Source organism: Pelophylax lessonae (assembly GCF_965119305.1).
Source record: "Pelophylax lessonae genome assembly, chromosome: 4".
NCBI lineage: Eukaryota > Metazoa > Chordata > Amphibia > Anura > Ranidae > Pelophylax > Pelophylax lessonae.
Window position 1 is genome coordinate 603,745,532 of NC_138771.1, and position 23,099 is coordinate 603,768,630.

Below are 23,099 nucleotides of genomic sequence, written 5' to 3' on the forward strand. Positions count from 1 at the left end.
GGCTTGCAGTGGGAGTTACTACCTTAAAAGATAAGTGAAAGGGGTGTAAGGTGAGTTTACAGGAGGAGCCTTATTTAGTAGAGAGTTCTTATTCCAAACTATAGCAGTCAATCAGAATCTACTATATTGAAATTGTATCTAAAGCCTATTTTTTTTTTGGGGTGAAATGGTGAAGGATTAGAACCTCTTTCAGGTTTCGATAATGTCCACTTGGGATATTTCCCCTCTTGCTTTTTCCTAGTGACCACTGTCACCAAGACTAAAAATAACTTAAGAATTGGGATAAAATGGAAATCTTTCAATGGGGGGACATTTCTTTCAGTGACTATGATAGGGTTGTCCCTACTTTGGAGAGATTACATCTCACTTTTATGTTTATAGGACAAAGTAAAGGGAAGTTTCCACAGGGGGACACACAAACTAACACGGGTTTTTCCCATTCCCTTCTCTATGCAAAATAAAAAAAAAATGTTTTAGCCTTAGATATATTTGAAGTCAGACCAGGCAGATTCTGGTTAGTTGCATGTCAGAGAGGTGACATCATCAGCCCTGTGTAATCTCCAACACCACCCAATAAGGAGCTTACACAAGATGGAGGCCTTTTCTGAGAAGGTGGCAGAGTGGTGGACTAGTGAAAAGCCTGAAGGTCCAACATAGTAAGCTCCCGGCTTACATTGCTCCGTGATTGAAAATGCTTTGCAGTGGCAAGTGATGGCGGAGGAATTAGGTCTCTTCCTAGGAAGTGCCTTGAGAGAAGGGTTGTTGAATCTGCGTTTAGTGAGCCACTGGCCCCGAGGGATAGCCCAGGCCAGGCCCTGTTATGAGGGAAGGTTTGTGTTTGAATATTCTAGAGAAAACCCTTTAAAGGTTCGGGATTTGGCCTTGCTCTCGTTTCATAGCAGACTCTATGTGAAGGGCAACTTGAAGCATCGCTCTGCAGAGAACTGTGGTTGTCCAAGAGTGGAGTGTGGCGGTGTGGAGGAGACGATGGATCATTTCTTGCTTCAGTGCTCCTTCAATATAGAAGTCTATAGGCGGGTGGGTGGGGCTCTGGGTATCCCTTTCCCTTCCCGCTTGAATTATGCGGAATGGTCGTACGGGGTCTTTGAGACACATCTGGATTTTGAGACACTTTTTCTAGTTTGCTTAGTAATCAGTTACTTCACGTGGAATGCAGGGTGTCAGGTTTTCACTTGGAAAAAAGGTCCTTCCTTTCAAAGTGGTGGTGCACAACATTTTGGGTGGGGTTGGGAAGATTCGGGGTCTTGAGAAGGACAGGTGACAGCTGGGGGCCTGGACAAAGGCATGAAGGAATGTCAGATCCCCGTAGCGGCTGTCTCTGGGTGTGCGGCTTTTCTTTCTGTCCTTTCATGCCCCTAGATTTTTTATCAGATTGGATTTTTGAAAAAGGGCTGCATGCATTGGATAAATGTGGAATTGTTTCTTAGCCTGAGGGTGTGTTTAGGTGGAGGTTAGGACTTTGTTGAGTTGAATCATGCTAACAATATGAAAATGTGTCTTGGTTGGTATATTGAGTTTTCTTTATGTTTTTTTTTTCCTGGCAAAAAAAGCAATTTCCTAATTCTATGCTGATGTAAGCTATTTTTGTTTATATATTTTTGTTAAATTTATTTTGTATATACTGTATTATGACAGGTCGAGACTCTCACGGTGAAAATAGTAATTTAAAGGACACAGAGTGTGCAAATTGACTCCATGCAGAACTACAGAGCGTAGATGTGCAGTGGAGAAAACTGCTTTTGCAGCTTTCTCCAAGTTTTGCTATACCTGGATGCAGCCCTGTAGTTTGGAGATTCCATAGTGTCTTGGGTGGGATGGAGTCTCCAAGCCTGTGTCAATGTTTTGTGGATGACCAGCAGGGTGTGTGCTCAGGTGAACACAGCCCTTATAATAAAGGTTTAGGAAGACCTCAGAGCTCCCAGTTGGAGACGGCTAGACAGGAGGTCTCTAGGAGTCAGGGGCTGCAGGTGGCAGCCAGAGCACATGTGTGTCTGCAAGAGACAGGTGACGGCCTGAGGACTAGGCCCAGAGTGAAGCTGTCAGCTTCAGAGAATTCATGGTATGGGGACCAGCATAAAGAGCAGAGTTACTGCAACTGAAAAGCTGATTAAGAGCTTAAGAGCCAGGTGGGCTAGCATTTTCTGTTGATCATATATTGACTGGAGAAGAACCCCTGCATGGGAAACCCTATATGTTATGGTCTTTCCTTATGCCTTTTAATAAAAATGGGCTGCCTCGCCCTAAAACCAAAGTGCCGACTAAGGCTCCATTCACACTAGTACGACTTGTCAGGCGACTTGTGTGCCCTCAAGTCGCTTGTCATAACAAATGCAATGTAAATGAATGAGAGCCGTCTTCATATGCACTACTGAAGTCGCTCCGACTTCAGAAAAGGGTCCTGTACTACTTCAAGGCGACTTGTATCCGACTTGTGCCAATAGACTTCAATGGGAGTTGCCTCCAAGTCGGATCCTTATCTTTTGTCAAGCGACTGTGATCCGACTTTCCAGGAAGAAGAAGGAAAATTAGCCAGGCATTCCCCACATTGCAGCCATGCCTACAGTTCCTATATACCATTATCTATGCCTGGTCTATGTGAGTGACACTGGTGGACACAGATAAGTGGCACTGGTGGACACTGATACATGGCACTGATACGTGGCACTGGTGGACACTGATACGTGGCACTGATTCGTGGCACTGGTGGACACTGATTCGTGGCACTGGTGGACACTGATACGTGGCACTGGTGGATACTGATACGTGGCACTGGTGGGCAATGAGGAAATGAGTAAAAAAAAAAAAAACAGAAAAGGGGAATTGGGTCACAACACATCATATTCTGATTGGCCAAATACAAAGTCGTCTATCATATAAGTCACTTTAAAAAATTCACAAGTCGCGGTAAAAAGTCGCTCCGTCATGGGGGGGACTAATGCTAGCGGTAGTGTGAACCGGGTCTAAGGGTCCTTTCACACGGGCTTTCCGCCTGGTGGGCTTCGTTTTGCTCGGCGTGGATCGAGCCACTTACTTTGCAGAGACAGATTTGTCAAACCCGCGCTCTCCTCTATGGGAGATCAGATAAAAACGGACCACCTGTCCGTTTTCATCAGATCCTCCAGACGGATGGAAAATAGTGTTTCCATCCATCTGGATTTCACGGACCACATCGGATCGGAGAGCAGCGGGTGTCAGCAGAGATGTCACTGCTGACATCTGCTGCCTCATAGGGGTGCATGGAGCATCTGATCAGGTCCGCCTGAAAAAAACTGATAGGCGGACCTGATCAGAAAGCCCGTGTGAGAGGGGCCTAACCTGAACACCTTAAAAAAACGCAACTACCACTAGAGCTTATGGCCCCCCCGTGTTACAAGTAGTTGTATGTGGGCACGGTGGAATCTCGTCCCTTGATCCACAGTGAAATAATGTCAGGAACTGTTGGTTGTGTGCAGAAGTGCAGCCAGGAAAAAGGTATTGCGTGTTGCAGGTGTACCTGCGAAAAGGAGACTTTTTTTTTCTGCTGTGAACTGTTTCAATTTGCGGTATGCATGACTGCAAGGATGGGGCGGTCGAAGCAGAAAAAGGAGGTGAGATTTGCTGAGATGAGAGACAGAGCTCTGTGCTGGAGGGGTTGTTACAGACAGAACAAGCCCCAGACTGGTGCAAGATGCATGTGGCCACACTGTAACAAGGTAAAAAGGAAAGCAAGCCAACACTCAGTGGAAGGACTACACAGGTGGGGGTGGTTACCTATGGCAACGAAGAAGTGATCTGTGTGTTTGATTTCATACAGCCTATATTAATTGATGAGCACGTTGATGACTTTTTGGATGAATTTAAGAACATGGCTTAATTTAAGGCGTGGCCCAGAAGCCGCTGGGCTGAATTGGTGCAGCCGTTTCTCACCGAGGAGTACCGTGATTTGTATCGCTGGATGGTTTATAACAGAGGACTACGACAACTACAAAGCAGCAATCCCGTCTAGAGAGCGCTGGAAAAGTTCTTCAGGGAAAATGCTGTATCCCATGGGAGTGGAAAAAAGTCAGTGTGTTCCTGAGGCGCACAGAGCTGCAGTTACCCCTAGCAACCGGGAGCCCATCTTTCTTCCAGAGTGTCAGGAAGGGCTGCAGTGGTGCCCTGTGACCACATGGGGGGGAAGCAGCCTTCGCCACAACAGTGCACTCAAGTGAAAGCTAAGACTGATGCAGTGTATGGGACTGATCCCAGTGAAATGGGGGTGTCCAGCGGGGAGATCCGCACTACATGTGAAAATGGACTTGCGGCAGTGTGCTGCCCAGAGCAATGGGGAGACATAGGTTGAAGCTCAACCTGCAGCAAGGTCAAGGACAGAAAAAGACATATGGACTCTGTATGCACCTAAGGTTATCCAGTGCTGGGAAAGATGTACTAGGGGTGACTAAAACAGTCTGTGTGCCAGGTTCCCCCCTAGTGACAGGTGCTGCAGAGATGCCCATGGAAACCTCCCAGGAGCCCACAGTGGTGAGGCACGTTGACAACTGTGGAGTCGCCCTGGTGGGCAAAAGAATCCCTTTGGAGAAGGGTGGTGTGCTGAGGAGCACACAAGTTGCAGTTGGTAATGAACAAAGAGAGCCTGCTAAAGCTCATAACACTGTATGTCTATGAATGCAGATAAGGGTATTACTGTTGATAAACATACTTATATTGGTGATGTGTTCACTAATAGTAAGAAAAGGAGGATGTGTCCCTTGGCAACCAGAGGCAGAGCCACAGGGTTGTCCATGGATATCTCTGGGGGTCTCCATTTGTTGGCGCCCGAGATTGTCCAGGACAGCACTAATACTGCTCTGGGGGAACAGAGGTGGTCTGCACCATGCTGTGAGAGTGTGTGGGAGCAGTCCACTCGCCCCATTTGTAATCCAGTTGGTAAGGGGTTAAGTCAGCCTGTGAAAGCTGAAAGTACACAGCTGAATGTGTTGGTAGTGCCACCAGAGCAAGCTGGCAAAAATGGTGTGTTGCAGCCTGCTTTAATGAATGATGATGCACTTTCTCAGTGTGATGTGAGTAAAAGCATGTCACAACGTAATGATAAATATACTGTATTCGCTGCAGAGTCCCAGGTGCCTTCTAGAGCGAGTGATGCGGTGCTGCAAAGCACCTATGATGAAAGCACAATAAATTGGGACAGTTGGGCCAAACAATGGATAGCCATGTTAAACAAGGCTGAGTTATGCAACAAGGGTGTGGACACAACTGCTATGCCAGACAAGGGGATCGCAGAGCAGCTGGCGGTTGAGGGCACATTGGTGCCTGCGAAGGTTGGTCCCCTCCATTCAGAAGGACCAGATATGGGCACATGCGTGACAGAGGTTGTTGTCCACAGCCCAATAGCTAAATGTCAAGTGTCAAGGTGACAATGTAACTAATGTTGACTTGCAGTGGCTCATTGCCGAGTTGGAGGGGATAAGTAGAAGACATGCATCTGACAGCGCTCCGGGGGAGCACCAGGTTGTGATGATTGGTACCTCCAGGGGCGTAACTACAGGGGTTGCAATCGCTACCGGGCCCCATGCTCCAGGGGGCCCGGTAGCAAACCAGTGGGTGAACTTCTAGGATCTCAAAGGTCACACTTGCGACCGGGCCCTGGCATTTCACCACTGTGGGGAGGCCCCAAGATTGCAGGAAGGGGGCCCACTGCAGAACTTGTGAAAGGATCCTGATGCGGGACCATAATAAAAGGCCATGCAATGAGATTAAAGAGCCCCAGGATTAGTGGGAAGAGCCCCAGGCTTGAAGGGAAGGGCCCCGGCCAGGGGTCTGGGGGGCCCTTCATGGTTTCTTGCATCGGGGCCCTGAAGGTTCTAGTTACGCCTCTGGGTACCTCCAATGAGGTGGAGGCCCCTTTAAATGTCTTGGCCTCTCAAGCTGCAGTGAATGAGTCCCTCCATGTCTCTGGTCAGGGAAAGGATCCTAATAAGGTCTTGCATATTGATGTGGAGTGCATTGAAATGACAAGTATGCTTGTCAAACTGCTTGAACTGGTGAGAGCACATTCCTTGCATACCTGGGTGCTTCAGTTCCAGTGGCATATGTTGGTATTGCGGAATACCAATGGGTGGAGTCAGGTAGTACAAGCTGTGTTGGGTAACATTAATCACCAGTGGAACTGGTTGGTACGGTGCATTTTAAAGAGGAAGTAAACCCTCCTCTGCAACTTGTACCTATAGGTAAGCCTATATTTAGGCTTACCTATAGGTACTGTAAATATCTCCTAAACATATACAGTTTAGGAGATATTTACCTTACATGCAGCCAGTGACGTCACTGGCGCATGCGCTCTGAAGGAACGGCCGCTGGTGCCGTTCCTTCAGAGTCCCGTGCCGTGACCGTCAGCTCCCCCGCGCGTACGCGGGAGTGACGTCACCGCGGCTCCGGCCAATCAGATGGCCGGATGCCGCGATCCCGGAAGACGGGGGACTGGACATGTTGCCCGTCATACAGGTAAGCGGGCGGCACGGCGGGGGCTCGTTCTAAGGTAAGTATTTCAGAAGGAGCTAGTATGCGATGCATACTAGCTCATTATATGTTTGTCTTTCAGGTTGCAAAAAAAAAAAAAAGTTTCATGGGTTTACAACCTCTTTAATAGTGCGGCAAGTGATCTCCCACTTCCCTGTGAGGGTGCTTCCAGATAATGTTTGGTATGGAAGGCGCTCTGGAGAGCTGATGGAGACAATGGAGGTCTCTCCGCCTGATGCGGTTACAAAGAACACCTCTGCTAGTGCGGGCCGAGGTGCGGCTGAGGAGGGATTAGTAAATGGCGCAGATGCTGCCTCACCCGCTATACCTCATCAGAAGGAAGGGCCTGATATGGAAGCAGAGATTTCATTTGTCAGCTGTAAAGAGGTACAAATCGAGGTACCTGGAGACACTCTAAAATACAATGCTGATGGTATCAGAAATTGTGACTTTGGAAAGTGTGATCAATTAATGATTGGTACTGGTGACTATGATGTTAAAATGTGGAATATGGCATTAACTAAATGTTACCAAGTTTATTAGGGAAAGACAGGTTAAAAGATGTCAGAGGTCCCTTTTGCAATCAGATAGAAAGCATTTCTGCTGCTGCGGTCTGGGGTTGTCCTGGTTAGTTTTCGTATCCATGAAGGGCTCATGTATAGTACCACTGGACAAACCTCCTGAGATGGAAGGGCTGAACGTGGACCAACGAACAGCAGAAATCCTGTCTATAGATGAGATAGAATTGGATAAAAGAAGGCTGAGGATACAGAACTGTTGGATTCAGGCTAGGGCGTGCCTGGAAACACACCCGAAAAAAAGGTTGGGCCTAAGCAGCAATAAAGAAGGGTTAAACCCCCAGTTCAAGTTTTTTTCTAATTTAAACAGATTATAAATCAAGACTGTCCTACATATAGATGTATTGCATATGGAATATTTGGATGTCAATTGTAAAGTCTAGAGAAAAAAAATTGCTAATTTATATTCTATTCTGGTGACAATTGTAAAACTTTTGGACTTCCCTTTACTTTCAAAGTTTATCCAAAATGTAAAAAATAAAAAAAATCTAGTCAATCCAAAACCAAAAAATTTTGGTTATAACCACACTTAAACTATAAAAAATCTTCTTGAATAAAGCCAAGGGTCGCATACATGAAACTATTTGAAGGAAGAACTATTCGTACTGCCCAGTGAATCCAATAATATGCCCCCTTTTCATGATTCCAGCGTGAGAGTCTGATTGGCTGGATGAGAATACCTGTTCTTCCTTTTGGGTATGGGCCTGATATTTCAAACATTCATGGAGCCTTCAGTGGCTCTTTCAATCCGATCAAACCCATGATTTGCCACCTTGTTCCTAATACTGTTACTATAATTAATTTGATATTATATATAAATATAGATATAAATATATTTTTTTTACCGTAAGCGAGGTAGCCACAAGTGATTGCAACATTCATTTTCACCTGAGAAGGATCACCCCTGAAAAGAAAAAGAGAGGTTAGATGTTGCGCTTCAGGGTTTGGAACCTAAAGAGGTAGAGAACAGGATAGAAGGAGGGAAGTAAAGGTGAAGTAATCTCTGTTTGACACAAGGTGGCTAAGTGGTTAGAGCTGTAACCTTGAAGTATTGGGGTTCTGGATTCAATACTATCTGACATTCGTATTTTCTTCCAGTATTTGGTTTCCTCCTACAACCCAAAAATATACTGGGACACCCCAATAGGACACTCAGGGTCCACTCACCTTCATGGTAAACACAGAGGGGTATCATGGATGTGAAGTGACCCTCAACTATTCATATGAAACAAAGGACCCCTCTCTTTATGTCAGCTTACGTTGATCAGTATTATTGTTCAAACTGACCCTAAATAATGACAGTGACTTTGATGGAACCAATGCAATAATCTGGAATTTCAGACCCCATGCAAATGAGGCCACTTGCGATTATAGTATTGGGGGACCCCGTGTGGCTCCCTGTGATTGGCTTTGGATGGGAAAAAACTGGAGGCCGACCGTTCCCGCAGCTATTCGTGGCTGATCGTATGTAATCACTTGTGCCCTGATTACTTGTGAATAGTTGACCCTGGATGCACACTGAAGTCCTGCCTGCATAGGCGGGAGTTACATCATTCTGGCCTAGCCACAGAAGATAGCCAAAGATCCTGAACCTGGAAGAAGACCAGGCACTGGCGAAGGAGTGACAGGAGGCGAGTACAGCTTTGCTTTAAGTCACTCAAATTCCAGTCACTTTGCCCATGCAGGACAAGTGTGTGCCTTCTGGTAGCCCCCCTTCCCCAGCAAGGTACACTCACCGATCCACCCCGGCAAGGTACACTCACCAATTCACACTCCCTCTCTGTCTTCCTGCTTCATTTATGTCCTACTTGGCTGCTCTAACAAAGCATGGCTTCCGGGTATTGGGGAGCATGTGACCTCCCCATGCGAGAATAAATTGGACTTGAGCGCCATTGTCTACTCCAACACAGAATATACCTGGGGTGCATTGCTAGAGCTGAGAGGCAGCTAAAGGAGTGTGGATCAGAGTATACCTTTCAGAAGGTGGAAAGGCTATCAAGAGGGGCTGTTACTGCTGCCATGATTAAATAAGTGACCGCATCTTTAAATTAGAATTATTATTTGAACCCTTATTTAGCGTTTTTTACTTCCGTCTTAAGTCCCTAAGCTATAACAAATGTGGTAATTGGCTTAATAAAGTGGAACTCCACTCCAAGGAGGAAGTTCCACTTTAAGGCCTCCCCCCCCTCTTTTTTACCATTTGGCACATTTGTGGGGGAAACGGGTACCTGGTTCTGACACTCCCACTCCCCCTTGGATCACCTAGGCGATTCAAGCAGAAGTTCTCCTCCCAACTCTCTCCCCGCAGTCTTCTGGTACACTTCAGAGGTCCCAAAAGACTGCAGGACCATTCACAATGTGCAGCCCGGCTCACGCATGCGCAATGGGCAGCCAGCTGTGAAGCGGCAAGCTGTTACAGCCAGGTGCCCACAGTTAAGATGCCAGTGCCAGGTGCCCCCTTGAGTGAGCACACAGTGCTGGATTGTGGGACAGGTGAGTGTGTGCTTAATAAAAGTCAGCAGCTACAGTTTTTGAAGCTGCTGAATTTTAAATTTTCATCAATATGACTGGAGCTCCGCTTTAGCAGTTTTTTTTTTAGCCATGTGACTGTTAGTCCCCATGCACACTGGGCATTTACCTGAGATGCATTGGGCTCTGACAAATGGCACAGGTGCATTGCCCAGCTCTGCGCTGCCAGCAGCCTGTTAACTTCTATGAGTGGTTGGCTGGTGCTTGACTGGAAAGGGCTGGGTGGTGCACCTGTGTCCACTTTAATATTCAGGAACTGAATTCGGACAGTTAACTGCCAATTCTTTTATTTATTTATTTTTTTTAAGAATAAAGCTTTATTAAACATTTTTTAACTGCCATTTGTTACAGAGAAGATGAAGCAACTTCTTTATTGATCCATTAATCTGTTCTCTGCATCTCCTGTGTATTTAACAGATCAATAAAGAGGCTGCTTTGGAATATGTCAGTGTGCTGTTCTGCCATCTTCTCTGTAAGGCTCAATTCACACCTATGCATGTTCCTTTTGAGCATTTCTGTACTGCTTTTTGCTGTTGTGCTTTTCATGTTTTTATTGCCGCAATTTAACAGCGGTTTGCAAATTGCGGTAAAACCACAATACTTGTGTTTTGAATGCATGTCCATAGAAGTCTATTACATACATAACACTGCATTTTGCAGCAAAAAAGTCCCCGACCGTTTCCAAAAATGCAGAAGCACAAAAATGCATTGACGTGAACGTGTTCCATAGAAACCCATGTTAAAAATAATGAAATGCATTTCTGCAAAAAGCATGAAAAAACGCATTAGTGTGAAGCCAGACTAATGGTGACTGCCAGTTACAAGCTGTACAAGTACCTGACTGTGGTGGGGAAGCATGGACCAACCTGGAGCCACACTATGGTTTATGGTTAATTGCCACCTTACACACCGAGGTTGATTTATTAAAGACCAATAGGCTGTCCAATTTGCAAGAGAGCTTAGTCTTATGCCCTGTACACACTATCAGATTATCTGAAGACTTTTGTCTTCAGATTTACCTTTTCTATGTAGTGCAAGGGCCTGCCTGATTGCATACAAATTGAAAGTGTTTAGGTTTGACCTCACATTATATGGTTTTGGTAAGTCTGCAGACAAAAGTCTTCAGATAATCTGATAGTGTGTACAGGGCAATAAGCTGGATACACACTATACAACTTTTGTTGTTAGATTTCCTTTAGATTTACCTTCAAAATGTAGTGGAAGGGCCCCCTGACTGCATACAAATTCAAAATGTTTAGATTGGACCTCATATTATATGGTTTTGGTAAATCTAAAGGAAAAAATCTAAAAGACAATTGTATAGTGTGTACGGCCCATTAGTAAATGTCAGAAAATACCCCATCCCATACAAAGAAATGAAAAAATGCATGACCCAGACCTAGAAGTGTCGGATCACGTATTAGGTACATGATGCAGCGCAGAGCGGCCACCTTGCCGCAGTACAGTATCTCAGAAAAGTGAGTACATCCCTCACATTTTTGTAAATATTTTATTATATCTTTTCATGTGACAACACTGAAGAAATTACACTTTTGCTACAATGTAAAGTAGTGAGTGTACAGCTTGTATAACAGTGTAAATTTGCTGTTCCCTCAAAATAACTCAACACAGCCATTAATGTCTAAACCGTTGGCAACAAAAGTAAGTACACCCCTAAGTGAAAATGTCCACATTAGGCCCAATTAGTCATTTTCCCTCCCCGGTGTCATGTGACTCGTTAGTGTTACAAGGTCTAAGCTGTGAATGGGGAGCAGGTGTGCTAAATTTGGTGTTCTCCCTCTCACTCTCTCATACTGGTCACTGGAAGTTCAACATGGCAAATCATGGCAAAGAACTCTCTGATGATCTGAAAAAAAGAACGATTACTTTACATAAAGATGGCCTAGGCAAAAGGAAGATTTCCAGGACTCTGAAACTGAGCTGCAGCACGGTGGCCAAGACCATACAGCGGTTTACCAAACAGGTGCCACTCACCACAGGCCTCGCCATGGTCGACCAAAGAAGTTGAGTGCACATGCTCAGCGTCATATCCAGAATGTTGGCTTTGGGAAATAGACGTACGAGTTCAGCCAGCATTGCTGCTGCAGAGGTTAAAGGGGGGGGGGGGTCAGCCTTTCAGTGCTCAGATCATACATTGCACACTGCATCAAATTGGTCTGCATGGCTGTTATCCCAGAAGGAAGCCTAAAGATGATGCACAAGAAAGCCCACAAACAGTTTGCTGAAGACAAGCAGACTAAGGACATGGATTACTGGAACCGTGTCCTGTGGTCTGATGAGACCAAGATAAACTTATTTGGTTCAGATGGTGTCAAGCGTGTGTGGTGGCAACCAGGTGAGGCGTACAAAGACAAGTGTGTCTTGCCTACAGTCAAGCATGGTGGTGGGAGTGTCATGGTCTGGGGCTGCATGAGTGCTGCCAGCACTGGAGAGCTACAATTCATTGAGGGACCCATGAATGCCAACATGTACTGTGACATACTGAAGCAGAGCATGAGCCCCTCCCTTCGGAGACTGGTCTACAGGACAGTATTCCAACATAATGACCCCAAACACACCTCCAAGATGACCACTGCCTTGCTAAAGAAGCTGAGGGTAAAGGTGATGGACTGGCCAAGCATATCTACAGACCTAAACCCTATTTAACATCTGTGGGACATCCTCAAAACGTAAGGGGGAGGAGCGCAAAGTCTCTAATATCCACCAAGTCCGTGATGTCATCATGGAGGAGTGGAAGAGGACTCCGGGGGCAACCTGTGAAGCTATGGTGAACTCCATGCCCAAGAGGGTTAGGGCAGTGCTGGAAAATAATGGTGGCCACACAAAATATTGACACTTTGGTCCCAATTTGGACATTTTCACTTAGGGGTGTACTCACTTTTGTTGCCAGTGGTTTAGACATTAATGGCTGTGTGTTGAGTTATTTTGAGGGGACAGCAAATTTACACTGTTATACAAGCTGTACACTCACTACTTTACATTGTAGCAAAGTGTCATTTCTTCAGTGTTGTCACATGAAAAGATAGTAAAATATTTACAAAAATGTGATGAGTGTACTCACTTTTGTGAGATATTGTATATGTGCGGTGGGCGGTCGTGAGCCGGTTAAAGTAGATGTAAACTCAATTACTAAAAACCTCATGTAAGCTTTAATGTAATTTCAATATTTTTAAATCTGTAGCTTTTATTAAAATAAATATTTGCCAAAGGGTCCTCTTTCAGGCACCTTGTCTTATAGGATGACAACACGGTCGCTGGCTTCCAAGGGTGCTCCTGCGTGGTCAGTCTATCACACAGACTTCTGATGGCGAATAAAAGGTGCCAATTTAACATACAATATGTAAGCATGGTCTAATGTGGTCGCCATCAATAAACCCATCCTGAGAAATGCTGAGCAACCATTACTGGAGTGCATGTAAACAGAAAGAGGGCAGCTAAGTGGTTAGCACTTCCGCCTAGCAGCGCTAGGGTTGTTGGTTCAAATCCCAACCATGGCACTACCTGCATGGAGTTTTTACATTTTACCTATGCCTGCGTGGCTTTCCTCCCATACTCCAAACACCTTCTGTGGTAGGTAAATTGGCCCCAGTAGGTGTAGGTATGATTGTGAGCTCCTAGAGGGTAGGGACTGATGTGAGTGTATAGTTTATATGCATAATAATAATAAGTACCTGAAATAAATAAATTAATAGGAGGCACCAGGAGATACATTAGAGGACAATACACAGTCTACTTTAAGGCCAACATCAGACCGATCTGGTCCGTTTTTCAGGCAGACTAGATTGGGCCACCCATTGTCCTCCATGGGGAGGCAGATGTCAGCAGACATGTGTCTGCTGGCATCTGATCAGACAAGATCTGCTGAAAACAGACGCATGACGATACGTTCGCCATCTGTCCAGCGGGGTCGGATCAGATGAAAACATATAGGCAGTCCGTTTTCATCCGATCTCCCCATAAAGGAGAGAGAGACTCTGACAGGTCCATCACTGCACAGTGAGCAGAGACTGACCTATCATCCGCCTGCTCAGTGGAACAAGTGGAGTCCGTCAAAACAGATCCACCCTGTGTGAAAGGGGCCCAAGACCGAATATTCAGATTTTAGCATAATCCCAGTTTTGGCAAGTAAAGCAATCTGCCTATACATAGTGTGAGTTGTTGTTTATCCTTTTTTTTTTTGGAAAGCTGTCTGTATATGAAGTTGTAGATGGACAGACTTGGCGTGGTGGCAATGTAGGGTAAGTCTGACTGCTCATGGGTTAAGTGGCAGCGCTCAGAGTTGTGTGATCAGAGCAGGGTGGTCAGATTAAGCAACTTGACCAAACAATGAGTTACATTATACCCAACATAAGAGAGGCCATTGTGTGCGATGGGATGAAAAATAGAGAGCAGGATATTCAAGGGAGGGGTGTGAGAACAGTGCAGGCACAGCAGAGATAAAATTGGAATTCTTATCAAAGAATACAAAATATGGAATGTCTGTTCTGCTCCAGAGCAACCAATGGGACTCTCCTTTTCAGCCTCCAAGATTTATTTTCTAATTCAAACCTATATTATCTGATTGGCTGCAGAGGCCACACCGACAGCTCTTAATACAGTGATTTAAAGTATAACCAAAGGTATTTTTTTTTTCAGTTTTGTAAAGAGTGGAGGTGGATTAGAACACCAATCAGATTTTTATTGCTGCCTGTGTCCCTATTATTGAGATTTAGCCTATTTGTCACCAAGATTGAAAATGAAAGAAAATACCAAATTTTAGGTCATCACCAGAGCAGGAATTGGGGGGTGGGGGGAATAATCCAATGAAGACACTAGTTCTGGTGACAACCAGGGATTCCCTCACTTTGGAGGGATTTCCTCTCACTTCCTGTTTAGGCAATGGGACAATCTCCCCAATAGGACACAGATGGCCCAGAAAAACTGACAGGAGTTATAACCCTCCAATACAATCAAAAATGTAAAAGTTTTGCCTTTAGTTCTACTTTAGTGCTCTTAAATCAGAAATGTGATTTGGCCACCACACTATACACCACAGTTGGAAATTCATCATTACTGAAGAGGCAGGGCAAAATGTAACTACACACACATTACATGTGCATTTCTCTAAATAAGCAAATTTGGGTTTTAGAAAATTCTAACAATGACTTGTTGGGGGGGGGGGGGCGCACATCTTCCCCCCGGTTGTTGATGCATAGTTGTTGATAACCTCTATTGGAGTCATACGGGAGATATACTACTGTAAGAGATTTAGTCCTATCAAGTACTCACTCTATTTTTATATATATATATGTATTGAAACCCTGGCAAAATTTGTTTATGCTTTTTATATCTGAAAACTCAATAAAAGTTTTTGAAAGTTACAAAATGTGCATTTATTAGATTTTCACATTGGAGCCTGCAGAGCATTTGAACCTCAATCAGCGGATTGTATTCTGCTGAGATCTAAGTGTCCCTCTGCTGTGGTGGTAGATAGGACTTGTAGTCTCTCCATTCATGGGTCTGTGTGGATAAATGATACGGCTGTGCTTGGCACCAAATTCAAAAGGAATCAGTAGTAGGAGCTCAGACGTGTTTGGATCGTAGTCCAATCCCGTCAGGAAGCTGTCACTGCACACCGCCAATCATAGACAGCATACTTATGTGAAGCTGCGGCCTGGGAAATGCCTCACTGCCTATGATTGAGGGTGTGCAGTGACGGCTTCCTGGCGGGATTGCTCAGGCGGGTTGGGACCAGTGGTGGGATTTAGCCGGTTCGCACCGGTTCCACAGAACCGGTTACTAAATATTTGGAAGTTTGCAGAACTGCCTTGTGACCATCTGTATATCATTCACTGACCGCTCTGCTGCTCTCTCTGTCCTCTGTCCCTGCTTGTGGCCGCGGCGGCGGCGCTCTCTCTCTGCAGGGAGGCGGCCGGAGCCCACACACTGCACTGGTTGCTAGGCTAGAGCCGCTTAGCGTCTAACAACCAGTGACGTCACCCCTTTCTCCTCCAGGCCGCTGCGCCGCCGCCTCCCAGACAGTCCCCGCCTCTTACAATTTGGCTCTAGTAGGCTTCAGGAAAGGATGGACCCGGGGCGCAGAGCAGTGCGCCCCCCGAGCCCACCCATTGTGTGACAATAGCGAATGGAAATTCGCTATTGTCACACGGAGCCTCCTCCTGGCCAATCAGGAAGCGGGTCTGAGACCCGCTTCCTGATTGGCCGAAAGGCAAACCACATGCCATTGGCCGAGGAGGAGGCGGGAGGACTCGAGGAGATGCGGGGACTGAAGAGAAGAAGCCGCTGCTACAACAGGGGGGCTTGGCAAGTTGGCACGCTGTTCACTCTGCATTGAAGGGGGCACGCTGGTCTCTGCATTGAAGGGGGCACGAATGATGATCTCTGCATTGAAGGGGGCACGCTGGTCTCTGCATTGAAGGGGGCACGAATGATGATCTCTGCATTGAAGGGGGCACGCTAGTCACTGTGCATTGAAAAGGGGGCACGCTGGTCACTGTGCATTGAAAAGGGGGCACGCTGGTCACTGTGCATTGAAAAGGGGGCACGCTGGTCACTGTGCATTGAAAAGGGGGCACGCTGGTCACTGTGCATTGAAAAGGGGGCACGCTGGTCACTGTGCATTGAAAAGGGGGCACGCTGGTCACTGTGCATTGAAAAGGGGGCACGCTGGTCACTGTGCATTGAAAAGGGGGCACACTGGTCACTGTGCATTGAAAAGGGGGCACGCTGGTCACTGTGCATTGAAAGTCGGAACTGGTTACTAAATTTTTTAAATCCCACCACTGGTTGGGACTACGATCTGAACACGCCTGAGCCCATCCCTGATCAGAAACCTGCAGATAGAAGAACCTGCGATTCAGGTAAGTGAAAGGGGAGGTTGGTTTGGTGATGGGAGGGTGGGGAATGTCACTTTGCTTCAGGTTAGCCTTCAAATTATATTTAAAAGCAAAACCTTTTTTTAGTTTTGGATAGAATGGTGAAGGTTAAGTCAAGTTTTTATTGTGGTCCCTGTTCCCATTGTAAAGATTTACCCTCTGTGTTTATTCCTCTGACCTCTGTCACTGGTAATTAAAAGGGGAAATCTTCAAATGGGGAAACTTGTTCCAGTGTCAACTGTTTAAAAGGAGATTTCTTCTCACTTTTTGTTGCATCTAAAAGGGCAGGTAAAGCACCCAGTCTCAAAATGAAAACCATAAAAAGAAGGTTCCCCTTTAAAGAAGAGATAATATAATAACCTATCCAGCCAACTGTGCAGACAGTCTTCGATTTTCTTTAAAGGGCATGTTGACTTTTCAAGGTTAACTTACTCAAAATAACCTGACCACCCCTCCAGAACCAACTGCACATAGTGCCTGTGATGCTTCATGTTTCCGGTATAGTGGTCTATACACTGTAATACACAACTGGGGAGTGAGTATCTGTTATAATGTTCACAATGGCAAGTGCTCATTAGTCAGTGCAGCTGTGTGATTGTGCTGACCAATGAAAAGCACATCTGAAGCTACTTCTTCCCGTAAGGTGTCCCAGGAGAAAGAAGTGCTTCTTGTTGGTCAGAGCAGTCGTTTGGTCGTGCTGACCAATAAGCGCTTGCCTTTGCAAACATTAAGATGGGGACACACTCCAGGGATGTGCTGTATGGTGCATACACTGGCAGGACGGAGCATCGCTCCCAATATGTGCGGTAGGGTCCAGTAGGGTGACTAAGATAACTGTAGTTAGTTCACCTTTTCATTTTTTTTGTGAAAGGGTTAACTTACACTTTAAACGCTACGGTGCCCTAGAGCAGGGGACTTCCAACTTTCTAAACAAAGGGCCAGTTTACTGTCCTTCAGACTTTAGGGGGGTGGACTGTGGCCATCAGGAGTAGAAAATCTCTGCATCAGTTGGAGTAAACAATGCCCCATATCTTTGGAATCAGTGAGAGGAAGTGTGCCCCATCCATTGTGACATTGGGAGTCATTAGGCAACATTGTTGGGGTCATTGGGAAGAACTGTGCCCCATCGCTTGTGTCAATGGGTGTAATTGTGCCCCATCATTGATGTCACTGTAAGGAACTGTGCCCTGTCCTTGGCAGGAATTGTGCCCCATCGCTTGTGTCAATTGGTGGAATTGTGCCCTGTCCTTGGCAGGAATTGTGCCCCATTGCTTGTGTCAATGGGAGGAATTGAGCCCCATCACTGATATCGCTGTGAGGAATTGTGCCCCATCATTGGTGTCATTGGGCCACATTGGGAAGAACTGTGCCCCATAATACGTGCCACTTGTAGGAATTGTGCCCCTTCATTGGTGTCAGTGAATAAAATAGTGGCCAGATAAAGGGCCAAGTAAAAGAAAGCAAAGGGCCGTATCTGGCTCCCGGGCTGCAGTTTGGAGACCACTGCTGTACAGAATTATCTTTCTCCGACATGGTTCCAGAAGTGTTGGGTTTTGGATCCCCCGCCAAGCACTGTGGTTCCTTCTGCCAGCCTCTATACATCACTTTTGAGCAAAAGTGATGACGTGGTTGGTGGGACAGGTAAGTATAATACCTCTTATTTACAAGAGAACTTTTTTTTTTTTTTTTTTAGTTTTTAAAGCTGAACTCCAGGAGTGAGGCACAATCAACCCTTGCAGTGGGTCCCCCACCACACTTAGTTTAGGGTGCCGGAATAAGGTTTAACACTTACCTTATTCCTGGCTCTGGCCATGCAACCGGTCCAGCACTGCTGCCTCTGTAAGGCCCCAGTTCGAAGCTTGCCTCCTCACATACAATGCTGGGGTAACAGCCCTGCACTGTATGTGATGACACTGCGGGATTTCTCTCAGCCTGGAGCTTCGGACAGATGAGAATAGCACTGCAGAATAGGATAGGGTAAGTAATACAACTTATCCCTGTGGTCTTGGCCCACCGCAGAATTAGAGTTTATGTAATTGCCAGGGTTAAGCTTTAATTTTGTGACAGGTCCGCTTAAAAGGTGAATTTCCATAATAGGGCACAGATGGCAAAAAAAAAAAAACTGACAAAGGTCTCTTTACTCTAAAAAGAAAAAAAAAAAAGTGTTTTGGCTTTAGATGTACTTTAAATTAAAAAACTTGCAATGAGCGAAATACATAGAAGATGCTACTTGCCTGGCTCTGGTGTTTAATACACTTTAAGCCATTAACTTGTGTAGGTGGTAAAGTCTGAAATCCTAATCAGCATACTTGCTATAGGTCTGTGGCTCCAAAAATGTTGCTGTTGTTGCATAAAGCCCCGTACACACGTACCGATGGTCGGCATACAAATGTTCCTCTTTTCTCCCCGGGATGTCGGTGTCTGCTGAAAAGTGCAAAGACAGCACAAGGACAGCACAAGAATTTTGTCTGCAGACTTCAGCTGACTGCAGAAGTGATGTCATGTAATGGTTAACTTTCCCTGTGTTTTCTATTTTCTGAGCATGCCCAGTCTTGCAAATCTGCGGTCTGTCGGCCGAATTGTGTACTGACAGGCGAACAATCGTCCGTTCTGGTGTCGGCATACAAATATTTTCATGTTTGCACGAAAGACTTTTGTCCGTGGATTGTGCGCAGACATCTGTCGGAGGCACCATACTAACACGCGTACAATCGGCAGATCCTTCGTCCACCGACGTTTGTATGCCGACGATCGGTACGTGTGTACGGGCCTTAAGATCCATGTAATTAGCTTACAAAGGTCATCAACAACCGTCCACGTTTCATGACATGTTGACTTTTACAACACAGTTAAGGACTTCTAGCTTAGCTCGCTTTTGTGATCTGCATACTTCAGCAGGTGAACATAAGAGCCAGGTAACTATCGTTCTAGTGATGGAGGCAGCAGTATTTGATTGTCCCAAGACAACCTACATAAAAAAAGTCTCCCTGAACCCACCACCACCAGACAGACCTGTTTTAAACCTTACTTTTGCCTGTCAATTAGGTACTAAAGGGAAACCTGATAATCCTGGCCAGTTGCAGCAAAATCTTAACCACTTAAGCCCCGGAAGATTTTACCCCCTTCCTGACCAGGGCCTATTTTGCGATTCGGCACTGCGTGACTTTAACGGACAATTGCGCGGTCGTGCGATGCTGTACCCAAACGAAATTGACGTCCTCTTTTTCCCACAAACAGAGCTTTCTTTTGGTGGTATTTGATCACCTGTGCGATTTTTTGATCATGCGCTATAAACAAAAAAAGAGCATCAATTTTGCAAAAATAATATTTTTCACATATTTTTATATGAAATTCCCCCCAAAAAAATTGTAAAAATCAAAATTTTTTAACATTTTCGGCCAATTTGTTTTATGCTACATGTTTGGTAAAAAAAAAAAAAAAAAGCGTATTTTGATTGGTTTGCGCAAAAGTTATCGCGTTTACTAACAAAGGGAAAGATTTTTGGCATTTTTGTTGTTTTTTTTTTTTTAACGCGTAATGGCGGCGATCTGCGATTTTTTTTTTGCGGTACTGTGACATTGCGGCGGACAGATCGGACCCTTGACTGACATTTTTGACACTTTTGGGGTTACCAGTGACATTTCTACAGTAATCAGTGCTATACATATGCACTGTTACTGTAAAATTACACTGGCAGTGAAGGGGTTAACTTTTGAGAGGGAGGGGTTATGTGTGTCCCTAGGGGCGTGATTCTAACTGTGATTGGCTGTGGCTTGAGGTGTAGGAACAGTGATCAACGGTCCTACATAGTAGAACCGTATGATCACTGTTTCTACACAGGGGAGAATGACAGGCGGCTTGTTTACATCAGCCGCCTGCCTTTCTCCCTCTGCAGCGACGATCGCGAGTGACCGGCGGACGATCAGGTCCGCCGGTCACACGCGCGGGGGGGGGGTCCGTGACCACGCAGGAGCGCGCCTCCGGGGGTGCGCGCTCGCTCCCTAGACCCTCACAGGCTAGCGACGTAGATCTACGTCACTCTGCCTGTGAGGGGCTGACTGCCGACGTAAATAGTCGTGCGGTAGTCGGCAAGTGGCAAGCCCCATGTAGGGGTAACCAGAAATACAGGCCCCCATATCAACATGAAAGCTTTAAAACATTAGGAGAGGAGAGAAAAACGAAAAGTCCTAAAGGGTACACTACAGGTCCCTCTCAAAAAATTAGCATATTGTGATAAAGTTCATTATTTTCTGTAATGTACTGATAAACATGAGACTTTCATATATTTTAGATTCATTACACACAACTGAAGTAGTGCAAGCTTTTTATTGTTTTAATATTGATAATTTTGGCATACAGCTCATGAAAAACCAAAATTCCTATCTCAAAAAATTAGCATATTTCATCCGACCAATAAAAAAAAACGGAATTTTTGTAAAATCTTACCTGTAAAATTCCTTTCTCTGAGTCCTCCGACAGTCGCCGCCTCTTCATATTCGTCACATATGGGGTATTAGACTTTGCTCCGAAGGAATAGCTAGGAAACAGAATATGTTAACATTAAAGCTTTTAACATATCCCACCCTCAAGGGGTGGTCCCCTCAGTCAATACCCTCCTACTTCCTGCAACCATATCTCAGTTTCAGTGGAATAGCAGTAGAGTATACAACCAAACCCCAAAAGAGGGGCGGGGGCGGCGACTGTCGGAGGACTCAGAGAAAGGAATTTTACAGGTAAGATTTTACAAAAATTCCGTTTTCTCTTACGTCCTCCGACAGTCGCCGCCTCTTCATATTCGTCACATATGGGGACGTCCCAAAGCAGTGCAAACATGAGGGGTGGGAAACGCATCCGCGCCGAAAAGGCAATGCAGTCTCCGCATCAAAGAAAGGAACCTTACCAAAGGAAGGAAACCAGCTGGGCAACAGAAAAAAACAAGTGCTCAACAGGAGCAACAACCCAGGAAAAGACAAAAAACCAGGGGATATAAAACTTATCCCAACAGCCAGAGGTCCCCAACAAGGGACCCTAGGGAATTGCCGCACTAAGAACCTTGCGGCCAAAGGAAGCATCCGCCGATGCCTGAACATCTACTTTGTAGAATCTTGTGAACGTGTGCACGGTCGACCAGGTCGCCGCCTTACACACCTGGGCTACAGAAGCCCCATGACGACAGGCCCAAGACGTACTCAAAGATCTAGTAGAGTGCGCCTTCACAGGCACAGGGGGAACCTTCCCCTGCAAAGCATAGGCCTGTTCAATGGTCTGCCTGATCCATTTGGCGATGGTAGAGGCCGAAACCGCCATGCCCTTCCGAGGACCCTCCGGAAGAACAAACAAGGAGTCCGTCTTTCGAAAAGACTCAGTCGATTTAAGGTAAACCCTTATCGCCCGAACAACATCCAGAGAATGCAATCTCACCTCCTTCGGATGTTTAGGCTTCGCGCACAGCGAAGGTAAGACAATATCCTCATTAAGATGGAATTCCGAAACTCGTTTCGGAAGAAAAGAAGGATTAGGTCGCAAGACCACCTTATCCAAATGAACAACCAGGTACGGAGACTTGCAGGACAAAGCTGTCAGCTCCGACACTCTGCGAGCCGAAGTGATCGCCACCAAAAAGGCAACCTTTTTGGACGACATAGACAACGAGATCTCCCTGATCTGTTCAAAAGGAGCACGTTGCAACACAGACAGAACGAGATTCAAGTCCCAAGGGGGCAAAGGATCCCTCCTAGGAGGAACCAGATGCCGCACACCCCGAACAAAAGTGCCAACCAAGGAGTTGGAAGCCACGGGACGTTGAAACAGAACGGCCAGTGCAGACACCTGACCCTTTATCGTAGCCAACGCCAAACGCTGATCAACACCCGTTTGAAGGAAAGACAGCACACGGGAAACCGAGTACGTGCGGGGTGAAAACCCCCTGGACTCACACCAGGCAAAATAGGCCTTCCAAGTACGGTAATAAACCTTCCCCGAGGAAGACTTCCTCGCGTTGATCAAAGTATGAACGACCTCTGGAGAGAGACCCCTCTCCTTCAGGACCTCGGTCTCAACAGCCAGGCCGTCAAAGCCAGCGACTGTAAAGCAGGATGGTATATCGGTCCTTGAGACAGTAGATCGTCTCGAAGAGGCAGACGCCACGGGGCGTCGACCGCCAGATTCACGAGGTTTGCGTACCAGGACCGGCGAGGCCAGTCCGGTGCCACAAGAATCACCGTGCTGCGTTCCGAGTGTAACCTGCGAAGGAACCTGGACAGCAACTGAATCGGTGGAAACGCGTACATCAGCCTGTACTGATGCCACGGGGCCACTAACGCGTCCGACGCGTCTGCCCGAGGGTAGCGCGTCCTTGCCACGAACCTTTTCGCCTTGTTGTTGAGACGAGACGCGAACAGGTCCACATCTGGAAGACCCCACTTCGCGCACAACATCTGGAAGACAGCCGGGTGGAGAGACCATTCCCCCTGATCCAGGGTCTGGCGACTCAGATAGTCCGCCTGCCAGTTCTCCACCCCCGGAATGTGAACCGCCGGGACATGAGACTCGGCCCAAGACAGAATGTCGGCCACTTCTC

At 46.2% G+C, this 23,099-nt stretch overlaps 1 protein-coding gene across 1 annotated transcript in view; it reads right to left on the reverse strand.

Moving 5' to 3' along the window:
- Positions 1 to 23,099, reverse strand: part of LOC309553205 (TLC domain-containing protein 4-A-like) — an 83,881-nt gene that overhangs the window by 5,672 nt on the left and 55,110 nt on the right. The window contains exon 5 of the mRNA XM_082254155.1: positions 7,940 to 7,998. Within this exon, the coding sequence (XP_082110281.1) occupies positions 7,940 to 7,998 (59 nt within the window). The remainder of the gene's footprint in view (positions 1 to 7,939; positions 7,999 to 23,099) is intronic.